Genomic DNA, 25,869 nt, shown 5'->3' on the forward strand with positions numbered 1-25,869 from the left:
AAATTTCAAATTCAGAACAATGGGTTATGAAACTCACAAACAAGTGCAAGTTTCAAAACACACATGCTCCTAGAAAGCAATGGAAAGAAGAAAGTGATGACAAGATGGATATGTAGATGAAATATTAGAAGAGAAAAAGTTTTTGTTCTCAATTTTTTGTATTATCACACAAGATGTTTTGCAAATGTAATATGTAATAATAGCTATGCAATTAATGAACCATCTAATATAATACAAGTGCATATGCAAGAAAAATAAGAAGATATGCAAGCATAAGATATGTTGGGTTCACCAAAATGAAATGGTGGAAATGAGATTCCTAAATCAATGCAAGCTAGAAAATCCCAATTCCTTCATTACATTAGAACACAAATAGGCATAGCTTCCATTCTTAAGGATGAGCTAAGCATTGAGATTTTGTTCATTTGTTGCAAAAGATTGAGGATGTGAAGTGTGTGAAGTGTGTGTGTATGTGTGTGTGTGTGTGTGTAAGTAAGAACTATGCTAACAATAGCAAAATGACTAATTTTGACATAATGTAGTAGGTACAACATGAAATACAAAAATAGTAACAAAAAACTAAAATGTAGATACAAAGAACTTGGACCTAAAATTTGGAGTTGATTGTTGGAAACAAAAGCATTGGGCATTCATGTTCGAGGGCGATAGGTGCTCAGGAGACTATCGAAAATGGAATTAGGAAGCCCTGCACTCCTGTCTCCTAAAAACTAGGGCAAAATTGGCATGACAACAACATTAAGTGCCCTAGTATTGAGGATTTCATCCATTTGAAGTCTAAAAATGTCTTTTAGTGTCTTCTCTAGTTGTATGTAGCTTCTCGTTATCATATCCGGACTTGCGTAATGGTTGTGTCTTATATGGATTTGCCTAAGTCAAACCTTGTCTTAGTGTTCCCACTTCCACAATGGCAATGACAAGATAGAGTGTGTGCCCTCGCAAGGATAAAGGTTGAACAAATCATAAATGTTGAAAATGATAAAGTTACCTTAGGTATGAAACCCTCCTAGGAATCTCACATAAAGGCTTGATGTGATGTTCATGCAACATGGTAGTACATACTCATAACATAAAATATCATATCATACTTGATCATAAGCTTCTTGTAGCATATTTGAATGTCCAACTGAATTGTTTGATTGCTTGAATCATCAACTTGCTCTTTTGGAATTGTTCGATTGCCTTCTCTTTCTTAGCTTGCTTGAATTGCTAGGCTAGATTACATCAAATTTTGAAATGGGAAAGGGAGTTGTATCTATATACAACTTACACCTTTTAAAAACAACCATTCGAGATAAGCCAAGAAATGAAGTTCAAGATCACACAAATTGCAAAGCCAACTTTCATGTCCCAAAAGTTGAGCACATTTTGTTGGGATAGAGGCGTCAAGCACCCTAGTCCTAGAAAAATATGCTAACAAAAGGTCAAACAATAGAAAAATCAACCTAGTTTGTCAAAGTGGTCCTGAAATCAGGCACATACACACACAATTAGGCACATACACCAAAATGGGTGTTAAACCTACCGTGAAATTGTTAGGATAAAAAATTTACAACGCTAAAGCAGTTATAGGCTTAAATTTTTCCACGAATAAAATGATTTCACATGTAGACCTCAGTGCTACCAAGAAATTTGAAAGAATCTACAACCTGATTTCGGCCACATGTTGGCAAATTTATTTTGCCTAAAGGTAATTTTGCAGATATATAGATTCCCTGTAGGCCAAAATTGCTTCTAAAGATAAACTAGTTTTAATGGTATTACAAGAGAAGTGAGCAGTTTGTAATATGTAGGCAATTTTATATTAAGGACAATATATTAGCTAATTCCACGCATATTCAAGGATATGTGTAGGGTAAGTTTGCAGAAGGGAAACTATCCCCTAATGTTAAGGCAGATTTGAAGTGGATAATTGCACGCTCGATAATTGTTGTTGGAGGGTTTCTTGCATGCTAACCTGGAGGCAAATTGTGATATGGAGGACAACATATATAGTGTATCTCACAAATAATCTGATAGCTTTTGTATTGGATTAATAAAGAATATTAAGAACAGCCTTAATTTCTTGCTAGACTCATATGAATAATTATGAGCATGAGCAACCTCCATTGAGAGTACATATGGATAGTCTGCATACCAAACTTGACTTTTCCTGAAAACAGATTTATTGTGCACCAGAACAACCTTAGTAATACAAATAGATAGCAGGACAGCAATAAAGAGTATATACAAGTTGACCTAGTGCCTACGATCAAATTGTAGTTGTTTAAAATGACTCCAGTTTGACCTGATCTAGCCCATTCAACTATTATTTCAATGCTATATTTAGGTTCCTCTGAATAATTATATCCTTGCATGACAATTCCTTGAGCATGCAATTTGGAATTATATTACTGAAGGGGGATTCAACAATCTAGAGCTTCCAAGGTTGGAGTAAAACTGATCTATAATATGAAAGTACGTGTCACATTAACATTCTAACATGATTCCTCCATAGTTCATTTCGGAGGTAAAAAAACAAAATGATTTTACTGGGAGAAAGTGGCAATAACAATAATCGTATGAGCTGTAACGATCTTAACATAGTTTAACAAATCATCTTCTTCTTATAGAACTCTCATGAATTCTAGTACATTTAATATGGATGCTTTCTCCAAAATATTAAAAATTAAACAGCAATTATAGTTGTTATTTGCAGGAAAAGACGTTCTCCTTCCATCCTTTTGTCAACATAAGCAACTCACTTTACTAATTAGTAGGTGGTGCAACTCTCCAAAAAATAGTATGCTAGTATAATTTTAGCATTTTAGAACATGATTGAATTATACATTACACACTACAACCAGGACATTAAAGTGATTTGATTTTTGACTGGTTGTTGGATAAGTGTTGTATAATTTTCATGTTTAATAGTTGGGATGGTGCTAACTGCTAACAGCTGGAAAGTTGCTTGGGAATGTGTGAATTTTTTTTGGAAAAAAACTGAGTGCTATTGTTAATTATAGTCTCAGTCGTAACACTCAGGAAAATAAATATGTCGCCTTATTTTATCAACGCACAGAAACTAAGTCTGTTATTTGCGATTTAATTGTGATTAAATTTAGTTAGTATTAACTAACAAATTTGCTATGCTATGTATCGTTGAGTTTATGTAAGGAAGTAATCGCCGGTGTAGAAGGATCGTGGCTCCACACAGGGGTCACGACCCTATGTGGAACCACGTGGTTCCACATAGGATCGTGACCCCCTGTGGAGGCACGATCCAATGGAAACAAAAGATATATATGCGCTACCCTCTCTGTTTATAAGATATTCGATAGAAGAAAATAATACAGTGATTGGTAGAAAATATAATCGTTTATTTTCATCTGCAGAGGCAAATCGATAAGACTAATAAAATCGGTTTTACATTCCTTATATCCAACGCTAAAACTTCTAAACTAGTTCTCTCATAATTCTGATTGCTCAGAAATTAATAACAGTCTATTTAAATTTACATGGTATCAGAGCCTAACTACTTAAAGATCCGAATAGACTGAAAGCGAAGTTTACAAAATTGAAGAGTTCTAAAATGGCGAACACAATCAGATTCGAGGACAGACTCGAAGGAGCAGCAAATTTTTTGGCTTGGAAAGTCAGAATTATGATAGTGTTAAAAGAGAACAAAATAATCAAATTCATAAAAGAAGACAAGCCCGAACCTGTAGACGAACCTGAGAAAATTGTATGGAATGAAGGAAATGATAAAGCTGTAAAAATCGTGATAGATGCAGTAAGGGATCACATAATACCACTTATATTAAAATATGACAACGCATATAAAATGTTCAAAACCCTTGAAAGGACGTATGAAATAAACAATCCGAGCAAAACCCTAGCTCTAAAAAGACAGTTGAACCACATAAGTATAAATAAAGGTGAAACAATAAACTCATACTTCATGAGGATAGGTTCACTCAGAGATCAACTGCAAAAACTTGATTATCATGTCGAGAAGCAAGAACTATCAATGATTACCCTAGACGGATTACCTAAATCCTGGGAATCATTCAAACAAGGCATAAATGCAAGGGATAAATTCACAGAATTTGATCGACTAAGGGATGTCTGTCTCCTTGAAGAATCAAGGCAAATGAAAGGGGGAAATCACAAAACTAAAGATGAAGACCTCCACATTCTGAATACCGACTCCCGTAAGAAAGGCAAGAAGAAAAACTTCAAGAAGAGAAAATCCCATCATGGGAAAAGCTTTCATAAGAAAGACATGTCAAAAATCCAATGTCATAGATGTGATTAGTACGGACATATGTCATTTAACTGTCCTGACAAAGTAAAACAGTAGGCATCATTCGCCAAAGTAGAGAGGAACACAGAACTTGAATCTGAGAAGTTTGTATTATATTCAACACTATCAAGTCAAGCTTCAAACAAGTCTAACACTTGGGTGATAGATAGTGGATCGTCAAGACATGTCACCGGATTCAGAGAATTACTAGACTCAATGGAAAAGGGATCAAATGAAGAGATAACAATAGGGGATGACTCCGCACATCCTGTAAAGGGTGTCGGGACATGTACAATCAGACTAAAGTCTAGAATCTCAATCCAACTCACCGGGGTACTATTTGTACCAGGCATCAAAAGGAACTTAGTCTCTATCTCTGCACTTGAGGACGACGGATATAGAGTCTCATTCATAGAAGGAAAGGTAATGGCATGGCCAAAAACAGCCACCTTCAAAAGAGCACAAGTGATTGGTTACAGACAAGGGCACCTATATGAATTGTGTAATCAGCCAAATCAAACCTTACTTCATGAAGTCATAGATCAAGCAGAAATTTGGCATAGAAGACTAGGGCACTTACATTTTCGTGCTCTACCCTCTATGGAAAAATTAGTCACGGGACTACCTAAACTAAAGCCAATTCATTCAGATGTTTGTAAAGGATGTGCACTAGGGAAAAACACTAAAAGCTCTTTTCCTTGCAGTTCTAGAAAAACTAAAGGGGTACTAGAACTAGTTCACTCTAACTTATGTGGGCCTATGTCTGAACCATCACTAGGAAACGCATTATACTATGTAATCTTTGTAGACGATTTTTCTAGGAAAACTTGGATTTATTTCCTTAAAAGTAAAAAATCTGAAGATATTCTTAGGAAATTTAAAGAGTTCAAATCTATTACAGAAAATCACTCTGGTAAGAAAATCAAAACTCTTAGGACTGACAATGGTAGGGAATACACATCAGAAGTGTTTAAAGAGTTTTGTAAAGATGTTGGGATTTAGAGGGAGTTCATTGTACCTTACAATCCTCAACAAAACGAGGTTGCTGAAAGAAAAAATAGAACAATAGTAGAAGCAGCAAGAGCTATGTTGTTAGATCAAAACCTAGAAATTGCACTTTGGGGAGAAGCCACTAATACCACTGTATACATTCAAAACAGATGTCCTCACTCTCATATTGGTGACAAAACTCCTGAAGAAGTCTTTACTGGAATTAAACCTGATATTAGCCATCTCAAAATATTTGGATGTCCTGTTTATATTCATGTACCTAAGGAGAAAAGAACTAAATTAGAACCTACTGGACAGAAAGGGATTTTTGTAGGATATAGTGAAACATCTAAAGCCTACCGAATATTCATCCCTGGTCAAAGACAAATAGAATTAAGTAGAGATGTCATATTTGAGGAAGATATAGCTATTAACAAAACAAGGAGTTCCATCACACCTGAAATCCCAACTAATTCCATTAATTTGGAAGAAGATTCTCTTTCTGAAACTCAGAGGGAGCATCCTGAGGATAACACCTTGGAACTTGAGAACATTACAATAGAGAATCCTAGGAAGAGACCACTATGGGTCACTAAAACAGTACAGGAAGCAGAATCCTTTGCAGCACCTAGAGGAACAGTTAGAGAAAGCAAAAGACCTTCAAAGTTTTCTAGCTATGTTACTCTAATGACAGACCTCATAAATGTTGAACCTTCAAGTGCCAGAAAGGCTCTTAAACAAGAAGTATGGAAGGATGCCATGATAGAGGAATATCAATCTATCTTAAAGAATGATGTGTGGAAAATTGTGCCTAGACCTAAAGGAAAATCAGTTGTATCTTCTAAATGGTTCTTTAAAATTAAGCATGTTGTTGATGGCCGTATAGAAAAACATAAGGCAAGATTTGTTGCTCGAGGTTTCTCACAGAAGGAAGGAATTGACTATGAAGAAACATTTGCACCTATTGCACGATACACTTCTGTCAGAACAATCCTGGCTATAGCAGCATCTAAAGGATGGAAAGTTCATCAAATGGATGTAAAAACTGCATTTTTTAATGGAACAATTGAAGAAGAAATATATCTAGAGCAACCTGAGGGATTTGAGGTAAATAATGCTAAAACACATGTATGCAAGTTAGAGAAAGCACTGTATGGATTAAAACAAGCTCCCAGAGCATGGTACGAAAGAATTGACAGTTACTTATTAGAGATAGGTTTCTCTAAGAACATTGCTGATACAAATTTGTATTTCAAAATAATCAAAGGTGAAATGTTGATACTCATATTATATGTAGATGACTTATTAATTACAGGCGAAGATCATCTCATTGCAAAATGCAAACAAGAACTAGCTTTAGAGTTTGAGATGAAGGATTTAGGTCTACTCCATTATTTCCTTGGATTAGAAGTATGGCAAAAACCAAATGGTATTTATCTAAATCAAGGTAAATACACCATTGACATTCTGAAGAGATTTGGAATGATGAATTGTAAGCCAATGTCATCTCCTATGGAAACAAACCTACATAAACTAAAAGAAACTATAGCAGATTCCAAATTTGCAGATCCAACATTATACAGGCTAATTATTAGATCATTAATGTACCTAGTCAATACCAGACCTGATATATGTTATGCAGTAAATGCACTCAATCAACACATGGTTGAACCCAAAGAAATACATTTGGTTGCAGTAAAGCATATATTGAGATATCTACAAGGTACCTTGGACTATGGACTGCATTATGAACACATTGCATTGAACCTACATGGATACTCTGATTCAGACTGGGCCGGAAGCGTGATAGACAGGAAGAGCACTTCAAGATGCTGTTTCAGCTTAGGATTTGCCATGGTATCTTGGATCTGCAGAAAACAATCATTCGTAGCTCAGAGCTCCACAGAAGCTGAATATATAGCTGCATCCATGGCAGCTAAGGAAGTCGTATGGTTGAGGAAATTGATAGTAGGATTGTTTGGTGAAAGTCTGAAGCCTACTATTATTCATTGTGATAATCAGAGTTGCATTAAACTTTCAGTGAATCCAATTTTTCATGATAGATCCAAGCACATTGAGATCCCATATCACTATGTAAGAGACATGACAGAGAGAAAGGTAGTAAGACTGAAATATGTCAATACAGGAGATTAGACAGCTGACATTCTCACCAAACCCCTAGCAAGAGTGAAAATAGATCACTTTAGGAGGTATCTTGGTATGGTTAAACTGTAATTGATGTCTAAAATTTATGTAAACTTCTTGGTCATATATTTGAGTATATGAAGTATGTAACCTTTCCCTGTGTTCATTCCTAAAGGATGACGATTCTTTAGTTAATGAACACTTGTATTTTAAGATTGTAAGGTGACGATCTTATAAATGTTTGGAAGATCATATAAAGTGAAAATCAGACAATTTGAATATCAGTAATATGATAAGTTATAGTAGACATTATGTAAGCGGATTAATGTCAGTGCACATACTATAACAGGGATATCAAAGTGAGTATATCCTTAGTATCACAGGCTGATACTTAAAACTGGATATCAAAGTGAGTATACCCTGAGTATCACATGATGATACTTCACATCTAGGTGATGTAATTCTCATGAGATTAGTGGTGAGCTCAATTAAGTTTTAGGTCTATACTCCTAAGACTAAGTGGGAGTGTTAATTATAGTCTCCGTCGTAACAATTAGGAAAATAAATCTGTCTCCTTATTTTATCAACACACAGAAACTAAGTCTGTTATTTGCGATTTAATTGTGATTAAATTTAGTTAGTATTAACTAACAAATTTGCTATGCTATGTACCGTTGAGTTTATGTAAGAAAGTAATCGCCGGTGTAGAAGGATCGTGGCTCCACACAGGGGTCACGACCCTATGTGGAACCACGTCAACGCACAGAAACTAAGTTTGTTATTTGCGATTTAATTGTGATTAAATTTAGTTAGTATTAACTAACAAATTTCCTATGCTATGTATCGTTGAGTTTATGTAAGGAAGTAATCGCCGGTGTAGAAGGATCGTGGCTCCACACAGGGGTCACGACCCTATGTGGAACCACGTGGTTCCACATAGGATCGTGACCCCCTGTGGAGGCACGATCCAATGGAAACAAAAGATATATATGCGCTACCCTCTCTGTTTATAAGATATTCGATAGAAGAAAATAATACAGTGATTGGTAGAAAATATAATCGTTTGTTTTCATCTCCAAAGGCAAATCGATAAGACTAATAAAATCGGTTTTACATTCCTTATATCCAACGCTAAAACTTCTAAACTAGTTGTCTCAGAATTATGATTGCTCAGAAATTAATAACAGTCTATTTAAATTTACAGCTATTTTGGACTTTTTCTATTTTGATGCATTTTTTAAAGCACTCATGTTTATCTATTGCATGATCGTGTAAAACCGCTTTTGATGTGCCTATTTATATCTGCACATCTATGTATTGTCTTTGCTTTCTAATTCTATTAGTGTTTCAGATTATATATATATGCTACTTTATTATAGAAGTTTATCAGGCTTTGTTTTTTCTATAATGATAAGACTCAAACCTCAAACACTACAACATACAAAGTCAAGTCTCAAAGCATGTCTTCCACATCTATGTATTATCTTTGCTTTCTAATCCTATTATTGTTTCAGATTATATATATATGCTACTTCTATCATACAAGTTTATCAGGCTTTGTTTTCTCTATAATGATAAGACTCAAACCTCAAACACTGCAACATACAAAGTCATGTCTCAAAGCATGTCTTGGAGGGAATGCATCGGCTGTTGGCAAGATGTCCCTCATGACTATGGAGGCACACAAACTTACCAAGAAGCTTGCCCTTTTAATAGAGGATAAAATTCCAATATGATCATCTCTGAGCCTTGGAGAATGGAAGCCCCTATCATATGGGTGTTGGCACAATGGCAGTTCGGTTCATGGAAGGCCCACTAACTGTCAAGGGGCTCAGTGGTACAAGGGTAACCCTACATTGAATGATAAAAATAGTCCAATCTTTCTGATCCACATAGCTTTCTCAAACCAAAACACTCTTTCTCTGATCTGTCCATTGTTTAATAAAGAATTAGATAAGATAAATCATCCACTACTATTTTGTTTGCATTTAAGGTTTAAGACAGATAAATTCCAATTTTATCTTAAGCTTGCATAAGCTTTGATTTCACACATTTTGATTCAATAAATTGAAATTAAACATGACATCTTGAAAATCATGCTTCTTAACTCTTTACATTTCTGTTCAGTCTTCCTAGTCCCAGCAGCTCGTCTGCTATAAATTATTTAAGTAGGAACTCAAGACACTGCAAAATGGAATGGCCAATAAGGATATTGTTTCACAAAGGTGGAATCTATTCCAGATGATGGCAGAAAGGAGAAAAATATATGGACATTAAATTGCAATGGTCAAATTCTTAAACATTCATGCTTTTTCAGAGACACAATAGTTAAAATGCCCCTGATGAAGATGTGAGGAACACTTTTGCACCGAGGACACAGAATTGTAATTAGGACAAAAAATTTGCTCAGTAGCAATTATATGCAAATTATACCTCTGGATAGTCTGTACGAGCATCTGTAAAGAGGAACCAAGAATCAGAGTAGATGATTGTAGTCCTGAATGAAAAAAATCAAGCCGCCCCAATTAAAACACTTCTCTCAATTACAAGGCCTGATTATTGACATGTATGGAAATGACATTACTCTACAAATTTGATAAAAATAGTTCTACAGGTGCACATAGAAGAATGCTTGTTAATGGAATTTCAAAACCGGAAACTGTAAAATAGCATATGCTCTTATTTCTTGATGAACTGAAGACCATTCTCATTGGAGTAACGCTCCATAAATCGCATGAATCTGTCCCAATCTCGCGAATTCCTCATGATATATCTTGCTTCAATCCTTGCCGGCTTTCCATTAATAAACTTTGCGCTCACATCAACTGACTGAAGCACTCCTTCCTCATCAATCATATAAAGGCCTGTAATATCTCCAATTTCTCCAGATTGATCAAAAACAGATGGTTGATCAAATATAAATGTTGCCACACCATTTGAGCCATCTCTTGACTTGGTCAATTTGACGTCTGGAATTGTTTGTTCATCTGTTCCTCGAATGAACTGAATTGATGGCTTTGACATCATCATCAAAGGTTTCAATTTTCGAGAAACTCGTCTAGAAACCCACAAAAAAGGTTGTAATTGCAAACTTCGGCCACAATATGTAGAAGTCATGCTTGAACACAACGTGGAAACTGAAAATGATGTCAAACCTGCATAGAGCAGAGCATATTCCATAAAGAAATGACTGGAGCTCTGGTATCAATAATATATTTTTTGAGAAGAGACTCCTCATGGAAGGTAACAAAAATCATTATGAAATGTACTTGTTTATGAGTTTGATATTCAATCCTTATAGATAGTAATATCCTGGATTTTTCCAAAAGAAAGAAAACAATGTTCCTGCTGCTAAGCGGCAATTTGTTTAACTTGATTTCATTGAAATTTAAGTTCTTTGTTTACCTGGGCGGAATTGATGCCTTTACTTCACTATCTAACCTGAATGAGTTCATCTTCACATTCATGCTTTGGTTATTACCAAATATTAAAATCAAAGTTGTTTGTGAATCAGCGCAGTCATGAGTAGCATATGAATTACATTATATAGAAAGCTTTTAAACAGTTTCCATTATGTGTACACAGTATGGCAAATAGTTTTCTTGAATATGTTGATAACTTTGGAAAAAAGCGTTCCAAAATGGAGTGCTCTGTCCATCTGTTTCTATAAATCTGCAATATAAATACTCCTCCAAGCTCATACAATATAAATTGTAAAAAAGTTGAAATAATCTATATATTCCCTTCTTTATTTGTAAAGCAAATCATATCCTTTCAACAAGGTTAAAATAAATTTAAAGCTACGAAAAATGTTTCTCAAGATAAAACTTTCAAACCTGTAAGAGATGACGAGACATGGGGACTGCTACTGCCAGTCAGGCAAAAAAGGTATGTTGGACCTATCAAAGCATTTAAACTTGTTTGGAAGACTGTTTCTATGGGTGTCTAGTTTTAAATAAATGAAATGCATGAGTATCAGAAGACTTATGGTGAAGTGTAACGCAATTTTGAAGAGAAATTTGTGCAGGATGCAGGGATCAGAAAGGAGTAAAATGACTGAAATTGGAAGTTTTCTATGTCAGAGTATGAAGCCACCATACGAATTTTGAAACCACTGGGGAGATTTCATCATTGCATGAAACAGTAATTTCACCACATGTCCAAAAGCAGTTCGTAATGCCCAAAAATGCTTCAAATTTCTTTTCTTTCTGACTTTTGCTGACTTCTGAGATTCCTGAGAGGTCTGGCATGCATTTAGTCCATTGTAAAAGCCCAAGATGCAACATAGAAAGAATTAGAAGTGAATTTGAAGAGGATTAAACTGTTCCAAGTGAAAAATACCATATTAGGCAAAATCACAGTTGGAAGAGCATATCTACGAGGGTTGTGCGTGATCTTACGAACTGCGATTAATAGATTCAGGCTCGTTCTGTGCACATGATGCCTAAGATTTCTATTTGCCACTGAAGATAGTAGAGAAGATGGTGTTTTACCTTACTTCTGTTGGATTTTTCTCCCAGCAATTGGATACTCTGGAGTAAAGCTTTTTCTCTCTTTTTGTGATGGTTGTTGCTCCCATTTTTCCTTCCAAGTTCAGTATAGTTGATTGCCAAAGTATACAGGAATTAGTTGCCCTCATTTACATATTGTTGTGGCCTTTTCACACATCGCCCCATTGCTAACGGGGACCCCCTCTTTGCCAGCTTCCTGCGTTGTTAGGTTAGGGTTTTGGCTGCTTAGTGGGCAATTTTGCGTTTCTCGTGCCCGGGTCTCGGAGTTTTGATCATGCCTAGTGCCATCTAGGGTTTTTGAAGTTATAGGATCACGTTGCAAACGTTGATATTTTAATGATCCTAAGTTTTTTGTCTAAGTGTAGACCTATTGAGCATTAACGTGTAGTGATTTTAAAGTGCCAAGGTATTCACAGACCTTTTGGAGTTGTTTTCTCGCTCCTAAGGTATTATTTAAGTTGGTTTTGCACTTTATTCCAATTTTTTTTAGCGTTTCGCTCATATTTTTGGAAAATTAGCCTAAGTCCAGTCAAATTTAAAGTTTCTAAGTGATTTTGAGTGGTTAAAATGATAAAATCCTAAGGGAAATCCTTATTCCAAGGGTTAAAGGGTCAAATTCCATGCTAGAGGTGCTTTTCCCCTCACATTCCAGACTACCCAACCCATTCCCCCACTCAAAATCCACACTACACATGGGTTTCCCCTGAAATCCATACTGGCTGTAAATGTATTGTAATTTCCAATTTTATGGACAGGTTATATGCAAGATGGTGTATTTGAATTTTATATTATGTCAATGATACTAATATTGTAATCTTTCACTTTTACTGCAAGTAAGGAGAATGAACATTTATCGATTTCAATGACATCTCCTTTGATTGGAATGTTGTACAAGTAGTAGGATGGCCATGATCAAGTGGCACCTTGATCGGACATGTCTTTTAGACATGTCCGACCAAGATGTCACTTGGTCGTGACCCCTGCTAACCAATTCATAATTAATCGGTGCTTCAGACATACCCGATAATGAATCGGTATCTTAACAGCGTTTATATCATGCCCGCTAATGAATCGGTGTCATTAATGATAACAGCGTTTATACTATGCCCGATAATGAATCGGTATAATTGCTGATGATAATAGTGCTTAATGACAATAGTGTTTTAATCATATCTGATCGATATCATATGTTAATTGTTACAGATAAAACATACCCGATTATGAATTGGTATCAAAGCATATGGATTAATAACATAAACAATAACAAAAGTTGTTAGTATTGTATGCTATCGGGTTAATACCCCGATAGCATATTAATGCCGATATGAATCGACATTAATATGCTATCGAGTTAATAGCCCGATAGCATTATAGATTGACGCTTAACATAGTTAAGCAGGTCGTCAATCTAATCCAATATTAATATCATGATTGTGATCAAAACATAAAGCATGAAATGAGTAAACAGAACATAGGAGATTACTGAGTTAGAAGGGTCTTATCTTGCAGAGGCTACTAATGCTTTAACACTGGCTACTATTTTCCCCCACTGTTTATCCAAACTTGGGTCGATTTTCCCCTGGAAGTGCTAAAATTTGGCTAAGTGTCAAGATTTATCCAAACTGCCATCGATTTTCCACCAAAAGTGCAGACTGGAGTGCGGACTGGAGTGCGGGCAACATTAAGGATGATTCCATGCCTGGGTCAATTTTCCACCAGGGAGGTTTTTTTCCAAGTTAAGTGAGTTTGGAGTGTGGATTTTTCAATCCAGACTGCCATCGAATTTCCCCTGAGGGTGATTTTTTGCAAATAGAGTGGATTTTGTCTGGATTTTTGTCCAAGCTCATATCGATTTTCCCCTGGGAGGTTTTTGTGTGCATTTTGATGAAGTTATGCATGGATTTTGTCCAGACATGTATCGATTTTCCCTTATGGGGAATTTTTTGACGATTTTAATGATTTTTAAAGGGATTTTTCAATCCCAACCTATATCGATTTTCCCCTGGAGGCTTAATTTTGATTTAAATTGCAATATTTTAATAAATAAGCCCCATTTAATTGCTTTTAAATAATTATTAATGATTATTTAAAATTTAAAAGCAAAATTTAATAACTTGCAAATAATCATTTAATATTTGAACCTTCTAGAAGCAAGTTAGGTTTTCACCAAGCAAGTATTTATACAAGTGTTTTATCCCACATTGCTTGTGTGGTGAAAGTGAGAGGTGAAAGCAAGTATAAGCGAGGAGCCTTAGCATTATTTTATTATTATTTCTGCCAGGTGTCTCCATGAAAGCGATTTTTCTCCAAGTTGGGCAAATTTTTAGCAAGGTGTTTTTGTTAAGTGTGAGATTGAGGATTTATTTTCCTCCATTTTTTCCAGCTTGCTGATCTATTCCCCTTGGCTGCCATTAAAGACCAGTTTCAGAATTTCGATTTTGCTAAGTTTGGCGATTTTTTCAATCTTTAGCATTTTTTGGTGAAAATTGGCAATTTCATATTTGGAGACTTGGGCGATTTTTCCTCCACCATTTTGCTTGCTGTTTAGACCTTCATTGCTGCAGATCAAGGCTGCCATTGATATCATTTTTCAGAATTTCACATTGGCGCCATAGCTGAAAAAATTCGATTTTTGCTAAGGAAGGCAATTTTTTGTGTTTGGGGTATCCAATCCCAACTTGGGTGATTTTCTAGATTGCTGCCATCCTTGCCACTGCAGATCCAAGCTGCCATTGACAACATTTTCAAATTTTCAGTTTGGCGCCATAGTTGGGAACATTTCGATTTTGCTTTGGGAGTAATTTGGTGCCATATTTTGGTGATTTTCATGCATTCTTGGTGGCTGCCATCATTTCCAGCCTGCTGATTCGCTTCAGATCTGAGGTTTGCTTCAGATTTTGACCTCCATTAATGGCTACCATTAATTTTCAGACTTAAGTTTTTATTGCCCAGCCAATTCCAACTTAGGCTTTTTGCATTTGGAGGTGTTTTATGGAGTTTTCTGTGCATTTTTTAGACCATTTTATCGCTGTTGCAGGTCTGAAAACTCCATTGTTAGGCGGTTGTCCTCAGAAATTTTCATTTCCAACCACCTAACCATTTTTGACGATTTTGCTTGGGGCTGTTTCCTTAGCCATTTTTCATCATTTTCAATGATTTAAACCACTTTGCAAGGCGCTGGTTGTCTTCAGAATTGTTGACCTCCATTGTTGATTGCGGAAGGTGTCTTCAGATATTCATTGTGTGAAAACACAACCTTTCACACCTTTCCTTAGTCATCATCAATCTGGTATACTCCTTTGCATTTTAGCTTGCATATTTTCTAGGCATAAGGAGGTATTAAATGAATTTTATGGAAGGCTTCCATGCCTTAGTGTTGTCACACTTTGAACTTAATTGCTAAAATTTACCAAGTGTATGGATTATTTTCCTAACTCCATGCTCTAAATTAGCTAAAATCTTTAGAAAGTCGGGAATTTTATCAAGTATTATTTATTTTTCTAGTCTAACTTCGAGCTTTGTACAGGTGCGATGTCAAAGTCGGGATATAAGGAAAGGAAAGAACTATTGAAGACGCTGGAGACTGGATTTTATCCAGAGTTTAAGATTTCATCCAGATGGAAGGAGATCGCTGATACAAACATGCATTTCCTAGACTTCGACCAGATGCAGCATTGGACGTTTGGAGTCAAAGATCAGGTTCCTTCCCCAACATATGCGAATATTATGAAGAGTGGCATTTTCCATGCCGCTGGATTTCCACAGTCCATACAGTGCATTGAGCTTATCCTGAAATGTGCACGATGTTACGATCCGCTCACAAGAATGATCAAGAGTCCTAAGGGCGTTGTCATCGCCTACCTTGTTGAGGATGCTATTGCAGAGGTGTTCGGAATTCCACGCGGAATAGACATGAGGGATGTGACCAAGGAGGATTATGCAGAAAGATACACGAAGAAGATGGGTGTATGCAAAAATTTAATTAACAAAGAGTGGATGATTGAGCCCAGGTCTCATCATTCCAAGGCTCCCAAGACACTCATGTGCATAGATTTTAAGAAAGAATATAGTGATTTGATATTCCTACTCAACAGAGTGATGGGGATGCCGCAGGGAGCAATATTTGATGGATGGATGTTCTACTTCATCCAGGATTGTCTTAGAGGAATGCTAGTGAATTGGTCCAAGATTATAAGTGACAATCTAGATTTTCAGCTGAGGAATGTAGAGCGGTCCAAGTCATTCGCCACGACTTCTTACCTGGTGTACCTGCTTGCATGGTTTGTTTCATACAAAGGATTAATATGCAAAGGTGAAGTCGGGAATGGGCAAGGACAATTCAAGAGTTATGAATGCTACCCCCAGCTAAGCATGCATAAAATTGAAGACTATAAGAGAGTGAATGATGCATTCACTATGTACATCACAGGATGCTGCAAGGCGGAATCCACACAAGATTGTCCAAGGAGGCAACAGAGTTAATAGAAAAGTATGGATCGTGGTATATACAATTTCCCACTTTCACATACCTCAGGATTCATGGGTTTCAATCTGAACCCTACAGACTTCCTAGGCATCCAACCGACAGAATGATATTGATGGAAGTGGTGAGATAGCTTCTAGAGTTCGATGTTATCCAGAGAGAGAAGCACAGGACAGGAATGACATTCCCTATTTCAATTGGAAAGACGTCAGAGGTTTGCCAATCCGCCATAGCCGCCAGCACTGCGAGGGAGGAGCTTGCATTCTATCGATTTGCTACGTATAAGAAGAGAGAAAGATTCAATCCAGACAAGGTCGGAAGGATCAGAGGAGAGAAGTTCACTCATAAGGTTGACATAGAAGATTATTGGGCTAACCTGATGGACGAGCAAGCAGTGAAGAGAAGAATGTAGTCCAGAATGTCAGTGGATTTCATGAGGAAGTGTGGACTTTTCCTCATTCCTAATCAGGCATTAGATGATAGAGATCATACACATCCACAGTATGAGAGTGAAATGAAGAAGGCAATCCTATTGCCTAATTGGTCAAAGTCAGAAGAGATTGACTTGAATATATTGACGAGAGAGGTCTTGAATTTCTCCCGCCTATGGGTGGATATGCAGATGAATAAGTTAAGTTGACATGGGTGTTCCCTTCACTTATGATCAGACAACTGTCAGTGATGTCAGGATTCATGCAGACGAAGGGAGTCAAGCTCCCAAGAGAAGGAAGAACACGCCAGGAGAAGTCAAGGCCAGAGGGAAGAAGATTGAGGAGGTGAAGAAGAAACAAAAGACTATTATTCCTCCACTTATCATTCCTTCACCCCCTCCCAGTGTCTCATCAATCGAAGTGATTGAAGTAACAGAACAGAACAAGGAGACTCAGCAGTGTTCGAACACAGTGATACTACCAGAGAATATTCAAGAGTTCCATGCCACAGCGACATCTGCACCTCCTGATGAGAATAATGATCAGCCGGAATCCCCTACTGTTCTTTTGGAAGTTAGCTTGGGAAATGAGGTATATGATTGGATCAGGAATAATCCTGATGATAATGATGATGTTATTTCGGCATTGAAAGGACTTGATCGAGAAATATGTCTCGATGATGGTATGGAGATGGCCGCTATTCCTGAATGGCTGATGAGAAGTATGGAAAAAAGTAAATAAATGATAGAGGTGCAGCCTATTGATGATATTGATGATTACCTAGCTAGGAGTGCTAAGGGGAAGGAGCCCAAGAGAGAAGAGATTTTGTCGCACATAGCTAGAGATGAGACAGGAATGTGGATTGCGCAGATTGTTGTTCCTATTGTAGGCGTGACAACGGACATTGCTACTCCTATGGATTTCCAAATCACTTCAGTTGCCCTTGGTCGTACATCCAGAAAGCAAGAATTCCAGGAGATTGGTGAAAACCTCCAGGTAATCGATGCAAGGTTAGGCAGAGCGATTGCGGATAAAGAAAGGTACAGAGAAGAAAATATTAGACTCAGAGAGTATATTGCAGGGACAAGGCGTGAAAATCCCACCCTTATTTCCCCTATTGCAGTTGACCAGGGAATACATTCACACTGTGAGGTAGCGAGAGGTACGCACTCAAAGGTGGAGAAGTGGATTGAAAGCACAAGAAAGCAGGCAAATGATTTCCTTACTCAGTTTGTCCATGCATATGATAGGACAACAGGGCTTGTATTCAAAATCCAGTATTTGGAGGAAGTTTGGGAAGAATTCCAGTCTATTCAAGACAAGACTATTCCACGCCTCCAGGCATTGAAGAAGATTCCTAATTCCACCTTGGTCAACGAAACATTGTGCACAGTGGAGACAGATATGATTTCCATGGCTGGTATTGTTCACTAGCCGTGAAGAAATCAACTTATGAGAACACCCAGTCGAGTTGTATGGAGATGGAAGGATTAATTCAAGACATTCAGATGAAGATCCTTGCCTCGATTGAGGAATTATTGAGTGTTGATGTTAGTGATGCTAGTGGTTTACACTTAGCCGAATTAAGAGACAAAATCTTAGCCGAATTAAGAGACAAGATGAAATTTATGTATTTTTGCCAGTTGGACTCTTTGAAGAAGAGTCAGATAGATGACTTGGTCTCTTTGTTGATTCATGTTCATAGTTCGCAGAAGCTCATGCCAGAATGGGAGAACACTTTGAATGCTTGCTCGGATTCATTGGACGTGATTGATTTACAACAGGATACCTTGCCTAGCATTTCCATGGAGGAGTTAGATTCAGTATTGGCTAGATTCTTGGAGTATGCTAGGAGAAAGAGAGATGTAGGGAGGAATCTTCTAGAAGATTCCCTATTTGATGACTAGGTATCTTTTCATTGGGCCATATGTTGGTGGCGCCATTTTTGATGTAACCCTAATTAGGGCAATTCTAGGGTTTTGTTGGCATGATCTCGGTCGTTGATCTTAGATCAATCTGGGCCATCCATTTTGTAAGAGACTATATATGCCTCTTTGTCTCTCATTTGTAAGAGAGAGTTTTTGTAGAATTGTTGGTATATGCTACAACTATTTGAATCCTAATCATTGTTCAATTGTTGGTGATTTTGCTCTTCAAGTGTTGTATTTGCATTCATGGTTCTCAATTCCTCCAAGTTAGATTAGAATTTAGATTAGAATTTATTTTCATGTATGTTAGATTGAGTGGAAGATTTGTTGAATTTATTTGTGTGGAATCCTTAGTCCATACCACTAGCCTCTTGCCGCTAGTAAGTGCGCCTTGTGTGGTCAACTGGAATTTAAGTAAGCTTAACTTCAACTATTACGCGTTCGTTGACAAGCATCAACTTGGATGGTGTCTATGTTTGATGGTGATAGCCTGAAAATCTTTAAGTATACCTTAGACGATTGCACTAAGCTTGTGTCAATACCTGATTGTGAGACCTTGCCTGGTTTGATTCCACTAGATCCATTCATCATTTCCTACATTCCTAGGCTTAGAATAGATTTCCTGAACCCTATTCCTTTTGTCCTTTTTTTAGTAAGAAGTAAATCCAGAGCCATATTGATAATTCTTAAGTTGTCAGCACACCTATTCCGCATCATTCATGATAATCCAAACATTTGCGTAAGTCCCCAAGTGAAACACAACAATTCACATCAACCATTGAGTTACCCACTCGTCAAGACCTGACATGTAGAAACCTTGGAATCATTTTAGTTGATCTCATTCTTAGCATCTGAGGTGATTTTGTTCAAGAGAGGGTAAATTATCTTGGTAATTTATTCTGTAATGTTATGTGCCTAAAACACACATCAACACATATGCATGCTGATATTTCTTGTGTGATATAACCATCATAGTTCAATGATCAGATTGGTATAAGAGCAAGTTCTTTATTTTAGTGGAAATTGTTGTGAGTAATATTGTTGTGCACATATATATTTTAACATAATATATATTATTGTTAGAAGTAGGCAATATATACAATATCACCTACTTCTCACTTGATGAGCTAAAGGGGCTCTATAATGAATGGTTCATAAGGCACAACACTTGCTGAAGGTTTTGCAAATGGGGTTGCAAGTTGAGTGGGCTTAACCTTGGAGGAAACTCCATGGTTAAGCATGCTCGAGTTGGAGTAGTACTGGGATGGGTGACCTCCCGGGAAGGCCCAATGCTTCACCTCTGTGAGCATCACCTAGATGCAATGAGTGCTAAGTGAACCATTCATTCTCATGAGAGATGGGTTCTTGTGAACCACTACTCTGAATCATAGGTCAATGAATTTGACTCAAAAACTACATAGTTGAATCCTGATAGCAATATCATATATTATTGTTATTAGCATAAACTCATTGATTATTTTTATGCATCACCTACTTTATTTTTCTTTGAGCATTGATTTTTCTTTCTTCTTTTTTGTTTCTATCTTTTGTTCTCCTTTCTTGTCCCTTATTTTTGGTCCTCTTGTCACCTCCCCACCCCTGCTTCCATTGTAAGGAATATGTCTGCAATTCAAATCATTACTCTCCTCTTTCTGATGATGGACTGCCGAGTGTAATATGAAATGTCAATGCAAAAATGCACACTGTTGAATCCAAAATCACATTATACACCAAACTATTGGACTGTGGAAAACTCATGCCTGCTATTGTTGTGAATGATTTTACTGTTTACAGGTATATGCCCACAACAAGATCACATGGGAATGATTGTCACCATCGTAAACAGACATTAAATCCTGTAGTTATAATAGAGAATTAGGAAGCATGGCAAGAGATGCAAAAACCCTTGATGAAGAAACAAGGTTCCTTGAGGCTGAAGCTGATGTTGCAAGTACATTTCAGTCAATAGAGACCATAATAAGTATCATGGAGTTTCTCACAGAGAATTTGCTCTCGTTGAAAGACACTAGGAGCACAAAGAAAGCCCAACACTTCAATTTAAGGCTGGAGCAAAGATTGAAATTCTGCCATTTGATATAGATTTGAAGAAGCTTGACCATAGGTTGGCACAAATGGAGGTATACTTTAGAATGCATTCTCTTGATTTGGAAGTATCTTATATAATGCATTCTCTTGATTTGGAAGTATCTTATATTCAAATGTTTTAAGAAATCAAGCCCCTATTAGTTCTTGAGTCAACTTATTAAATTGATTAAGTAACAAATTTTGGCAATTTTTGGAACAAAGGGCAAAGTGCACAAGAGTACACTATTGAATTTCAAAGAAAGGCTATCCAAATAGGAAAGAATGTACAACATGAGGTGCTGATGAAATCATCGGAGACATTCATAGCCATCTTCAAAGACCCATATTGCTCCCCAAGCCAATAGACATTGATGAAGCATGTGCATATGCGTATCCTTGAAATATGTAGCCCTCCATTCTCTCCAAAGAAAAAAGCAGCCATGACCAAGACAAAGAAGGCAAGTTCTACAAGCACCAACATAAAGCCTGCAAAACATTGCAATCATTGTGATGCAAAAATTCATATGAATGAAACCTATTTAAAGCTAAATCTAGAGAAACATCGTGGACCACATTGGGAAATTTGTCTCAACCTTGCATCCCAATGTTTTATATTTAATTATTTATTATTTTGTCCTCACATGGGAAAGAGAGCATTCCACTTTGTCATGGCATTTTTGACCATTTATCAGATACTTTATAACATGTGTAAGAAGTTGTATAAGCATCTAATGTCATTATAGCAGTGTAAGATGTGGGGCTTACTTATGATGGATTTGATGATGCATATATGAACATGAATATAGGGAGTTACATGGTAGAGTCGACTTTTAACCAACTTTATGATGTATGTCATGATGTGTTATAAGGCAACTTTGAATGGAGATAAAGGAGCCAAATGGGGTGCCAAATTGGTGAACTGTGATGACAGATCAGGGCAGCATAAGAGAAAATTCTAATTTTAGCATGTTGACTCATCATGGGAGTTGTGTGTTGGAATTCCCCATGGGGATTTAGGCACCATTTTTGGGAGTACTATTCTCCTATAGTTCATGGTTTAACATTTGTGGTTTCCTGATTTGTGTCTTCTATATATTGGTTCTTCTGATGGAGATGTAATATTATGTGATTTTGCAGGGATTATGCAAACAGAAATTTTCCAAACTTGTGTTGGTTGATCTTGTGATAAGGCTTGAGCCTATTGATGTATTGTAACCAGAATCGTATTGATTCATTGGTTTGAGATTTTGCAGCTGGATTTTTTTCTGAATGGGTTTTCTCAAGATAAACATTGTGTCATTGTGGTATTGCTTTTGTGCGCATATTCTCTTTTGAAATTGCTAGATTGTATTTTGCATGCATTTCTCCCCTGATTGATTAGTGTAGGAAGTGTTTTTGCTATCTTCCTTTCATTTGGTATCAAAGCCTCATCAACTCTATTTCCTAGGTGGTAGGAAAATTATTTTTTGAATTAATCTTGGTTTGAGTGGGAGCGTTCACAAGGTTTTGTTTTTAGTGAAAATGACAAGTACATCATGGTTTGAGATGGAGCGGTTTAATGGCACAAAATTCGAGCTATGGAAGCTCAAGATAGAGAATCTATTGAAAAATAGAGATCTATGTTTAGCAGTCTCTAGAAGTAAACCTATAGGAATGAAGAAGGAAGACTAAGATGTGTTAGATTGTAAAGCCAAAAGCCTCATTTAATTTTGTTTGGCAGATTCAGTGCTCCTAAATGTTGTGGACCCATTACTAAATCCCATTGGGAAAAGTCAAGAAATTTGTGCTAGGCTAAATCCCTAGGTAAAAAGGTTTTTTCTACAAAAGAATTTTTATACTTTGAGGATGGGGACTCAGATGTTGAGGACTTGAATGTGTTTGACACCATTGTAAGCCAATTATAGTTTGTTGACATGAAGATAGAAGAAGATTGTTGCCCGGTCATGTTATGTTCTTTTCTAGACTCATGGGACAATTTGGTGATGGTCATTGGAAGTACTACTTCAAGTTTACAATGAAACTTGTAACTACTTTGTGGATGGATGATGAGGACTTGGTTGTTGAGCACTTAATTGCATTTAACCATTCTAAGCTAGTTACCATCTATTGGCAAGAAGATGGAAGAAGATCGTTGCATGGTCCTATTATGTTCTTTGCTAGACTCATGGAGCAATCTGGTGATGGTCATTGGAAGTCTTGATTCAAAGTTTGTGTTTGATGAGGTAGTGGCTTCTCTTCTCTAGGAAAAAAAGAGGCAAAAGGCTAGTGAATCTGCCAAGGAATAATTGGTGGTTCATGGATAGTTGAAGGAAAAAGACACAAAAAAGGACAAGAGCATATCTAAGTCTTGGGGAAGATCTAGGTCTCCTAGTAAATCCAAGGTAAGATGTTGGAGCCATGGTAAGAATGGAGATATCAAGAAGGATTGCAAGGAGAAGAAAAAAGAAAGACTGAGTTAGATGATGACCCAAACTCTAGACTTTAGGAAAATGCATTTGTTGCAATCCTTGCTACCCATTCATGTGAACATGCATATATGATTGACTCCAATGCCTCTTTCCAACAATGAGAAGTTTGATGGTGGAAAGGTCTACCTTGGTGACAACTCCTTTTTGAGTATTGTTGGGCGTGGCTGAATTGAGATCCGATTCTCTGATGGGAGGATCAATATTATTTTAGGAGTTCTACACTCTTTGATTTGGCACATAATTTTTTATTTGTAAGCAAGATGAACAATGAAAGTATGCAGGTAGTCTTCATTAGTGGTGAATATATGATGGTTCATGATGCTATGGTGTTGGCAAAGGGAGTTTGGATTAAATCTCTTTTTTTGCCTTGATGCTAGCATCTACATTCAATGTAATAATTCAATAGTGCCTACAAGTATGGATCCATATGATTATATGGACAAAGGTGCCCTCACTAGTTTTTTTTGCCCCAAAATTTAACTTCTTTGGTTTTTGCCAAACGACAATAGAATTGTAGGTTTTTGGACGTTGCATGCGATGGCATAGTTTGTTTCCCACCATGATGTACCGATTCTTTGTTGACCCTTGGTACTTGCCTCAAATTTTGTGCCCTTCAGAAAACAACTCAAAAAGTCAATTGCTCAGATTTTGATGAAACAATAGTTTAGCTATAGGTTCTGGGCTCTTTGAATAGAATGACATGTCTGTTTGAGACCAATGTACACTAGAAAATTTCTCAAGGTTGGATCCCTCAATATTTGAATAGAAACCTACAAATTTGGAGCTCTGATACCATGTTGGAGTTATTGATTGAACCTCACAATCCCAACAATCACTTGCAAGCAAAACATCCATAACAAATGATGATAAAGCAAGATAGATTTGCTCAACAACTTGAGAATTGTATTGATGAACAAAAGATTAATCGATTACAATGAAAGATGAATCCTTATAGAAAAGATAATGCAACCCTAGATCTAAACCCTAGAGAAAAATTAAATTAGCTAGTGCCAAGTGTCCACATCATATTCAATGAGACAACATGAGTTATTAATAGTCTAATCTAATAAAAGAAAACGGACTCCTAAGTTTAGCTTAAGTAAATAAAGTAATAAGGACCTAATTAGATAATTAATTAGGAGATATCCTAATTACTCTAACAAATAAGATATGGAAACAAAAATCTGCGTTTTTTTATCAATTACAAAAACCTCAAAGCTTTAGAAAATCATTCCAAAAACATGATAGAAAATTGAAATTAGAAAATCATGCTTAGAGCCTTTTTATAAGGCCTACAAGCTTATACTTTAACAAAATACATATTTATTTTGCCACTTGTGGGGTTGATTCATTGTAACTTACATATTCTGGATATTGACTACATAATTGAAAAGTAACTGACAACATGATTAATGTCTACATCAATGATGAGTAACTGATATAACCATTGGAAATTGATGGCTGCAGCAAGACATAATTGATTTCTGCGTATCTAATCTATATCTCCAAAATGTTTTATTCCTACATAACTAATCTATTTTTGCATTAGGCATTATTCATGCATATTATATTAGAGACACCAGTGCTTAACATTAGGGTGTTTTTTATAGCATCGTGATATGCACTATGTAATTGCAATTTGAAGAGACAATTTTCAGGAATCATTTTACACAACTCTTGAAAAACACATCAACATCTGAGTTCTACTTAACTCCCATCATTGTTTCAAAGTTCTCCACAAGAAAACAAGCCCTTCCTTGGGCACTTTTTATCTTGAAAGAGTGACAAAGCTGATGCTTTCTGCAAGCAATTCGCACAAGTCCTTTATTCACATTGCAATGTTGCTGGTATTTGCTACTTTAAAGTTACAATACCAATTGGTTCCTGCCTACCTTTTGCCTAACAGAGCAACAAAGAAGAAGTGTTTTTTTTTTAAACCAATCCCCACAACTTCTTTTCACATTGCAATATTGCTGGTGTGCACTACTTTAAAGTTATGATATCAATTGTTTCCTCTAGAAGGCAATGCTATAAAGAATGAAGTCTATAATAAGTAAATAATGAGATCGTAACTAGAAACATGTTATTTATAACTTAGGGATTGCACTTAGTTGTGCTAACTATTATATGTACTCTATGGCATGTTTTTAACTTTATATATCAGACATTATCAGCAATGAACATCTTTACCTTAGCAAAATGAAGTTGCAAGGAGGATGAACAAGTCATTAATGGAGAGGGCTAGGAGTATGCTCAATGGAGCTAGTTTGGAATTGAGATTTTAAGTAGAGATGGTTATTATCGCATATTACCCAATTAATAGGTTTCATACATCCACACTTCTGGATGAAACCCCTATGAAAGTTTGGACAAGCAAAAAACCCTCACTCTAGCATCTTCGGGTTTTTGGATGCTTGTGTGCTTAAAAAGTTGTCGAAGTTGGATTATAAGGCAATGAAGTGAATCTTCATCAACTACAACAATGGCGTGAAAGGGTACAAGCTTTGGGATCTTGTGACTAGGAA

At 36.5% G+C, this 25,869-nt stretch overlaps 1 protein-coding gene across 1 annotated transcript in view; it reads right to left on the reverse strand.

Moving 5' to 3' along the window:
• Positions 1-9,683: 9,683 nt before the first annotated feature.
• LOC131047889 (photosystem II reaction center Psb28 protein) overlaps positions 9,684-25,869 on the reverse strand; it is a 45,540-nt gene continuing 29,354 nt past the window's right edge. Inside the window, exon 2 of the mRNA XM_057981702.2 lies at positions 9,684-10,593. Within this exon, the coding sequence (XP_057837685.1) occupies positions 10,118-10,593 (476 nt within the window). The 3' untranslated portion in view covers positions 9,684-10,117. The remainder of the gene's footprint in view (positions 10,594-25,869) is intronic.

The sequence above is a fragment of the Cryptomeria japonica genome, chromosome 3 (assembly GCF_030272615.1).
Source record: "Cryptomeria japonica chromosome 3, Sugi_1.0, whole genome shotgun sequence".
Taxonomy (NCBI): domain Eukaryota; kingdom Viridiplantae; phylum Streptophyta; class Pinopsida; order Cupressales; family Cupressaceae; genus Cryptomeria; species Cryptomeria japonica.